The 8,594-nt window shown below is 29.7% G+C and overlaps 1 protein-coding gene across 1 annotated transcript in view; it reads left to right on the top strand.

The window, feature by feature from the left end:
* The first annotated feature begins 4,218 nt into the window (after nucleotides 1-4,218).
* The window catches only part of LOC113386014, a 191,956-nt gene continuing 187,580 nt past the window's right edge, over nucleotides 4,219-8,594 (top strand). Inside the window, exon 1 of the mRNA XM_026623826.1 lies at nucleotides 4,219-4,416. Within this exon, the coding sequence (XP_026479611.1) occupies nucleotides 4,219-4,416 (198 nt within the window). The remainder of the gene's footprint in view (nucleotides 4,417-8,594) is intronic.

The following is an 8,594-nucleotide window of genomic DNA, read 5'->3' as shown; positions in this document are numbered from 1 at the left end:
TATAGATGGGTTCGAATGTGAGTCCAGTTTGCGTTTGTATTTTTCCTTGAATTCTTGGAAAGTTAAATGCACCGATTTTATCTTGAGGTCGCTGTGAATGGTTTCATTTGTTACGTACCAATTAAGAATTGTACGTAAAATTTTTGACTGAGTTCTCTGTATTATAGCTATATTAGATTTGTAAGCACATCCCCAGAGCTCAATTCCGTAGGTCCAGATTATACTGAAAAAATTTGTTTAGTGAAATCAAATCTATAGATAGGTTTGATAGTTTTCAAACATAAATTAACTACATGATCACGAGGTACGAGAATAAACATTTACTAGTTATTAACTTCCCGTAGGGTGAGTTATTGTAATGGGCCGAAAATCGGAATTGAAAATTTTTACATTTCTCGACGTTTTGAAGGTTTCTGAACATTTTGGCATACTTCAGAAAAAATGGATGTGTGTGTGTGTGTGTGTGTGTGTGTGTGTGTGTATGTATGTATGGATACAAATTTTCGCCCACGTTTTCGGGCGTACGGATCAACCGATTTGAATGGTTTAAAAAACATTCGATTACTATTAATAAGGAGAAGAGCTGATTAGTTTTTGGCAAAGGCAGGTCCAGCAGTTACGGAGATAAGGAGCAAAGAGTGCAGAAAATAGAAATCGAGTTTTTGAGAGAACGGAGCATCCGATTTGAATGATCTAAAAACATTCAATTAGTAATGATTGGGAGAAGGGGTTATCAGTTTTTCGCAAAGGCAGGCCCAGCCATTTCGGGAGATACAGAGCTAAATGTACAAAAAATGGCAGTTTTTGAGAGAAATAAGCGTCCGATTCAATTGATTCAAAGAACTTTCTGCTTGTCTTAACAAAATAATTGATTTTGGGAAAAAAAAATTTGTACCATTTTTTTTTTTTTTTTTTTTTTTTTTTTTTTTTTTTTTTTTTTTTTTTTATGGTATATCGAAAATATTCAGATTTTATTTTAATTCTGACTATAGTTCTAATATACTTTAAACAAATAATTTCAACTCTGCAATTCAGTTTATATAATTCTTATAAATATTAGACAATGTTACAATATTTATAATAATCTGTTGGAAAACATTCAATATTCCTCGAATATTTCGTTACGGTACGAGAAGTTCCAGCAATTTGCCTTAAGGTACGATGCCACCCACCCCACTAGTTTACTTTCAATTAGCTATGTACTGAACTAAACATATAAAATGGCAAGGATACCAAATTTTCGGATTATTATTATATAATTTTGATACTTTCTTATAACAATTTCATATGTATTTCATTCAACAATTTTCCGTCACTCACAACTCGACAATCGCAATTTTACTTACAAAAGCTCGATTCCCAGAAAGCCTAAGGTATACTTTAAAACTCCCCAGCTCTTTGATTATCAGTCATTTCGCATGTGATATATAGGGTTATCATTATTTTGCGTAATGCATGTTCGGCGACCACTTTCGATTTCTTTGTGGAAAAGATATTACCAAAGCGGCCGTGCTCTGCAGCCAAACTCGGCAGCGGCGCGCTAATAAGAATAAGCGCGCGCGTGGGATACCTTGATTTAATGATCGAGGCTTATTTGGAGTACAACCGCCTAATGGTCAAAAACAACTTGTTACGAAATGTCAGTTTCAAAATGCCACATTCCGATTTTAACACATTGCGGGGTCGACCGATTCAAAATGAAATTCCAATTAAAGATAATTGAAATTACATCATTCATTTTCAGCGATGGTAGAGTTAAAAAAGTTTAAATATTCACTTACAAATTTATGATTAGAATATATAATAATACAAAATGTTTTATCATAAAAGAGTCGAAAATATGATCTTCAGGTCTACCTGATGACAAACTATGGCTCGAATGGCTATGAATTGAGTAAGGGAACAATACATTATATCTAGGGTTTATTCAAAAACCGACATTTCAGAACCGGTTTTAGCCGGTTTTCGAATTTTATATAGAAAATAAATGTTTGCACGAATATTCTATAATTTATCCGCAAATTTAGTGTGACTTAGAGCAGTATTTGTCTAAATTTATTTATTGTTCAATTTTATGGATAGTAAACAAAATTATTTTAATTTTAATTAGTAGAACTAAAAAATAATAGTTTATCTTGATTAAATAACTTTGATGAACAATTATTCGTTATTCATGCATCATTTTTACATATAAGAATGAAAATATTTTTATGATAGTGAAAGGAAAGTTATTGAATAAATAAAAATAATGCATTTTTAAATAAAAAACATTCATCAAATTAAAAAAAATTAAAAAAACATTAGATACATATCGATACTAACTTGTTAATATCAATTTTAGTTTTAAAAACAATTAGGCTAATCTCGGATATTGTTTGTTCCGAGCGATTTTAATTAATTAATTTTAAAAAATCTAATTGTTTTTTTGTTTAATAAAATATGATTTCAGAGAACTGAGAAAACGTCTCTCGAATTGCTACTTAGACGTGTCCTTTGTTCACTCACAAAATTTTCTGAAATAGAAAATACTCTCATACTTGCGACCAAATTATGCTTCATTATTTTTAAAGCCTGATATAATAATTCTAAATTTTTTGTTCTTATATTTGTAGCTTCTAGCGTTTAAAACTTTTTTTTTAAGTTTTAGTAGAGAAAGTTACTTCTTCAAGAATAAGTCACACTGATTTAAATTAATATATACACTGGTATAAAAATCTAAATATATACAAAAGCTTTCTGGGAACCATTGCAGACTGACAAGATATCAAATGCGATTGAACCGGTATGATTTCAAGAATCAAAACGCTTTCATCTATCTTTTATATTTGGCTATAATTGTCATTTTCCATCTATGCAGTGAAAACCGACTTTTTTCACTAAAAAAACAGTTTTCGAATTTCATAATTTTTACGAAATAACCGGTTTTTAAAACTGGTTTTTGAAAACTGACAAACCCTAATTATAACCAATTGTATAAAAATTAACTTTTAGTATAAAAATTCTAAGTAATTACTCTTGAGAAGTGGAGCCTTATGGTTAGAAAAATTCTGGTCTGTACAAATTTAACATATTATAGTTATACAAATATAACTATAAACAATAAAAATTGAATGAAAAGTATATTATGGCTAATATTTATAGATAGATAGCTAATTAATTTACATTAGTACCTACTAACAGGAGATATTACCAAATGGACCAATATACTTATAAATGCCTAACTTTTTGAAAAAATTCTATTACATAAATTTAATGACAATGCAACCAAGACTAATTCATATTCAACATTTTGCGTTTAGACTTAAACATGCAACAATGAAAGAAGTGAATAAGTCATAAATACTCTTCGAAATGCTTTCAGGGATAATATGGTAACGTTTTCCTGGAAGTTAGCCAAACACTTGATAAAGTTTGCCAACCAAGATTAATATACAAAAAAAATCATTTCTAATAATGTATAATCGGAACAATAAAGACACATACAAGATTTATGCAAAAATAATTGAAAAAACGTACCACTTTTATAGAATTATATAACTAGTTTTTTATTAAAGTATCTTCTGATCAATGCTGCTCTGATTGTTTGAAAATAAAGAGTTAGATTATGTTCTAATACAAAAACATATCGACATTCTTCAAAAAATGGCAAAAATATGTACGACTTAACGAATCCCAATTATAGCGCATAGAACATTTTCCTTGCGTTTTTTTTTTTCTTCTATATATTTAAACAACCACCGAATAGTCGAACAGTATGTAGTAAATATCTTAACACAATTGGAATTATATTCATCACACCAACTTAATAATGTCTAGCATAAAACTAATTTTTATTAGTTTAATTAACTTAATTAGAAGAAATAGAATAATTACAGTTTAATAAACCGTTAAATATATTTTAATATAAAAAAATAATCTTTAGAAATATTTGAAATCTTAATAAATCGAAAAAAAGATTTTAACTCAAATAACATATCAACTAACTGATCGAAATCGATTTAATCTCATACAAAATAATAAAAAAAAATCAGTAAAGTATTTTCAAAGACCTTAGCGTTTAACATATGGACACGTATTTACATATGAATATTACATATAGCGTATTGAATTAATTAATGCAATTTGGCAAAATAGGCAGTCATTTGCGGCATCTGCACGACCTGATTAACACTCACAAATGTGTGAATAGACTTTTGCATGATATTAATCCTCGAAATCATGTTTAATTATTGCAGAGATTTAATGGACACTAATTCATTTCAGATGTCAAAATCCGCAGCCGTTTGGAATACAGCCTTCCTTCTGCTGTTCTGTGGAATTGAAGTCGCACGTTCTCAATCCAACTATGCCTCGCAGGCTAATAATGTGGAGTATATCGGCGAGGGACTGCCCGAGAACGCTTTGCTTGATGGCAAGGTAAGAAACATTTTTTTTGCTGATGAAAATTTAATTGTTGTGATAAATGGCAACATGTTTCCAATTAAAGTGTGTGCTGATTAAAGCAGCTATTTGTCAATAAACCAATGATAAGACGTAGTTTGTAAACAGATTATGAATACGCATTCTAAATATTTTCAAGAAGTTTCAGCTAAAATCTCCAAAGTAATATCTTTTTTTTTAAATTATTTATTTGAACAGATCAGATCAGAATTTGTGAGTTTCATGAGCTATTGTGATGAACTACTAACTACGTAGCATTATAATAGATGGCAACGCAAACAGTTGTCCCAACTCTATGTGTTTAATTTCATTACTACAATTTTTGTAGTAGTGATGAATGATGACTTCATGAATTCAGCAATGTCAGGTACATTGCTGCACCATTAAAAATACTCACCCTATTACAGAAATTGTAATAATAAAAATTCAGCACATAGAAATGAGACAACTGTTTGGGTTGCCATCTATAATAAAAACAAACGTAATTTGTAAGATATTAATCACAACAGCTCATAGAACTCTCAAGTTCTGATCGCTGTTCAAATAAATTAAAAAAAATCAATGTTGGTTATGGGCTGGTTTCGCTTGGTGACGTATTGCTATTTACATTTTTAAATGTCACAACTGCTTGACATCACTCTGCCCAAAGCGAGTATCAAACCCGTCTCTTCTGATTCAGAAGTAATATGTGACGTGAATATCTCTATCAAATATAATTCAAACCTATAAAATAATATTCTTTCATTATTCCTCATAAAAGAACGAAGCCATCCAAAGCGATTTGCTTTGATTCTGCATGAACTTTTATAGCATAATAGAATTATCTGGTGCCGCGGTCTCATATGAAATTATAGAGTGACTTTTGTAGTTAGATGTAGTTTTGCTCTGGATGTATGAACGTAGAGTTTGTTATAGAACTTTACAAAATAAATACAAAGTATTCTTTCCTATCTAAACATAAGTTGCAATTGCTAAACACTAGGAGGATATCATTTATTGCAATGTTAAATTTACTGCTATTTCTGTATTTGAAAAGTCTATGTGACAATCATTTTTATATTTTAATAATCTTATCAAATATAGAGAATGAGATTAAATTATTAAAGTTTCAAGTCCTTTAAATTTAGAACTTCCAAGAAGGTTCTAGTATATGCGCCAGTTGCAAATAGATTCCGCTACATTGGGTAATCATCCAAAACCGCAAGAGTCGTAACATGTAATTATATTTAAATATTTTGATTTTTCAGTTATAAATGAAAATAATGTAATAAATATAAAATTATCTTATTTTTATCATTGTCAGTTTTAATTATTTTATCCACTTATGGTCACCAGCTAACTGACTAAAATTGATGTTCTTTTTGAGCGTTTCTGTTGTTTACTAGCTTTTGTTCTGCAACAGTTATATCACAGACCGCAGATGTAACATTGAATAATGGGATGACGTTGACGGTTTGTGATAAATTGATATAAACTGTTATTATTGTAGTTCGAAACAATCCTGACATTTAATCTCGCGCGATATGTTTCACATCAATTACCCTCAATGGCAGTTTCATCATAGGAAAATGTATTGATACTGAAAAAACAAATGGATATAAATAATAAGCGGAGAGATACGTTGACTCAATGTTTTTCAAATCTTCACTATTCTATAGAGGTTACAAGTCGTAAATCTCTATTGCTCATTTTTATTTACAATGCATATTTGATGCCGATTTATTGCCTAAGTAGAAGTAAACAATCATTCTGAAGGTCAAAACGATTTTGGATTTTTGCGTCACTATGATTAGTTTTTTTATTTTATTTTTTTTATTTTATTAATTATAGCAATCAGAGTCAGAATGACTCTATGAGTTACAGAGCTGATATATTTAAAATAATATATAATAAATTTAAATAAAAAGAGAAAGAAAAAATAATAATAATAATTACAACTCATGACATAATTAAAACTAAAGGTAAAATTATAATATAAACTAATTAATTCATGAAACTGTTTCAATGAACAGCTCACTATGTTATGTCAAGTCCAAAGGAATTTTTCTCTTCAACCTTCTAGTAGACGGAGGCATAAGTAGAGGTGCTATAAGATGATTTGGATGGTTTTCTAGCTTGGAATGATGGATTCAACTTCTGCTACTAATTACATCCTTAATAAAAGGAATATTGAGGTCGTCATTGATGATTTTATTACTTACATACCAAGGTGCGTCGGTGATCTGCCTTAAGATTTTGGATTGCATCCGTTGCATTAAAACTATGTTGGACATGCTGGCGCAACCCCAAAGCTTTATACCGTAGGTCCAGATGGGCTTTATTACAGATTTATATATCAGTAGCTTGTTGTCAAGCGATAGGATTGATTTGCGCCTCATTAGCCAATTCAGGTCTGCAATTTTCTGTTTGATTTTTTTTATTTTAGCCATAATGTGAAAAAAATAATGTGTGAAAGTTTTCGATCCAAATATATTCCCAGATATTTAACATTTTCAGCTAATGGAATTTTCTGGCCATTGAAGTAAACTTCAGGACATCTTAGTTTGTTTAAAGAAAATGTAATATGGCAAGATTTGCTCTCGTTACTATGATTAGTGACACAGAAATACTTTATTTACAAGTAAAGTGAATTTTATTAAAGACAAACAGTCTACGATCCCAAATTATAATCATCCCCCAATACAATAAGAGTACACGTACCCTGACATAAATTTTAATTCAATCCATAGACATCCTCTTAACGTTTGTTTTCTTTGTTAGCACTTGTTTGCACGAGTAGAAATTTTCAGTTATTTCTGCCCAGCCAAAACATCTTAGATGTCTGCACACACATTAGATAGTTTGCTAGTCTATTACAGGCAGATGGCTATATCTCACGGGCAAACATGAGTAATAAAAATTGATCGATCGGTTAGGTTAGACGAGCATATGATGTTTGCATAAACGACCTCGTAGTGTGTCAATATCACGACGTCTGCAAGTGGGCCGTGGCAAAATGTCGAAAGTTCGCGCGGTGTCGTGTTAAATATGCATTCTCTCTACTACGATTTATGTTTGTGCAGAAAACAAGGAGGAATATAATGATGCAGACATACAGTTATAGTTAAAATTATACATTTCAGTATTTCTTATGATATACCATTGACATATGATTATTTAAACTAGTCGTTAATGCGCCTCGGGACATCCCAGTTCAAACAGAAATATTGGATGAATATAATTAATAAATAGAGAGAAATTTGAAGTCGATGAAATGCACGAAGATTGTTGAAATTATGTTGATGATTCTACCTTTCTAATTAAAAAGTAAAATGAACATTATTCTACTTTCTGCATAGCGTGAAACTATTTATTTTTGATTCGTAAATATAGAATAAAAAATGAAGCAATTGAACTCTTTGAATTTCTATTCAATTAAAAATATTAAATAAAAACTTATTTATTTATTATCTGTTCATATTCTATTATGAAGCTTCAGCAAATTATTTTTAGTACTTAAAAGAGAGTCTCAAACCTTCTGGGATTTTGATGAAACTTCGCACGGTGATAGAGTTTATAGTCAAACCGAACACCTTAAAATACTATAGGCTTATGAGAAGTGGTTTAATTATAAAATACGCGCAATGTGTGTTTTTCATCAATAGGTCTCTATCAGTTAAAGTCCTTGATCCTGTTTTTTGCATTCGGATTCATAGACGAAAATGTTAAAAATGATCGGGTTCAAATCCCGTCAGCTTATTATTTATGTTTAATTCTTTAAAACTTTATTTTATGTTTGAATAGTTAAATATTATAAAAATATTTATAATTATTAAATCATTTCATTTATATTTTGCAAATAAAAATTGATCTATTTGTACCAACTTTATATCTACATATATGTATTTACATTGGATATTAATAATTTTTATCAAATATTTTTTCACAACAACTGGCCTTTAGACTTAGTATTAGATGAGCTCTAATATAATATTATCATATAATTTGTTAAACTAAGAAGATCTCATTGATGTTCTTCTTAGGCATCGCCCTTAAATATTGTCAATTCAGCTCATAGGAATCTTTATGTATGTCTGATTGCTAAATAAAACATAGTTAAAATAAAAATAAAAAATAAAAAAATAAATGCTTTTTTTCGATTTATATCGAATTCA

Source organism: Ctenocephalides felis, unplaced genomic scaffold (genome assembly GCF_003426905.1).
Source record: "Ctenocephalides felis isolate EL2017-DRISC unplaced genomic scaffold, ASM342690v1 CF-g0.4_SCAFFOLD_03571, whole genome shotgun sequence".
Lineage (NCBI taxonomy): Eukaryota > Metazoa > Arthropoda > Insecta > Siphonaptera > Pulicidae > Ctenocephalides > Ctenocephalides felis.
Note: the sequence above shows the minus strand (reverse complement) of the source record. Positions and strands in the feature narration are given on the sequence as shown.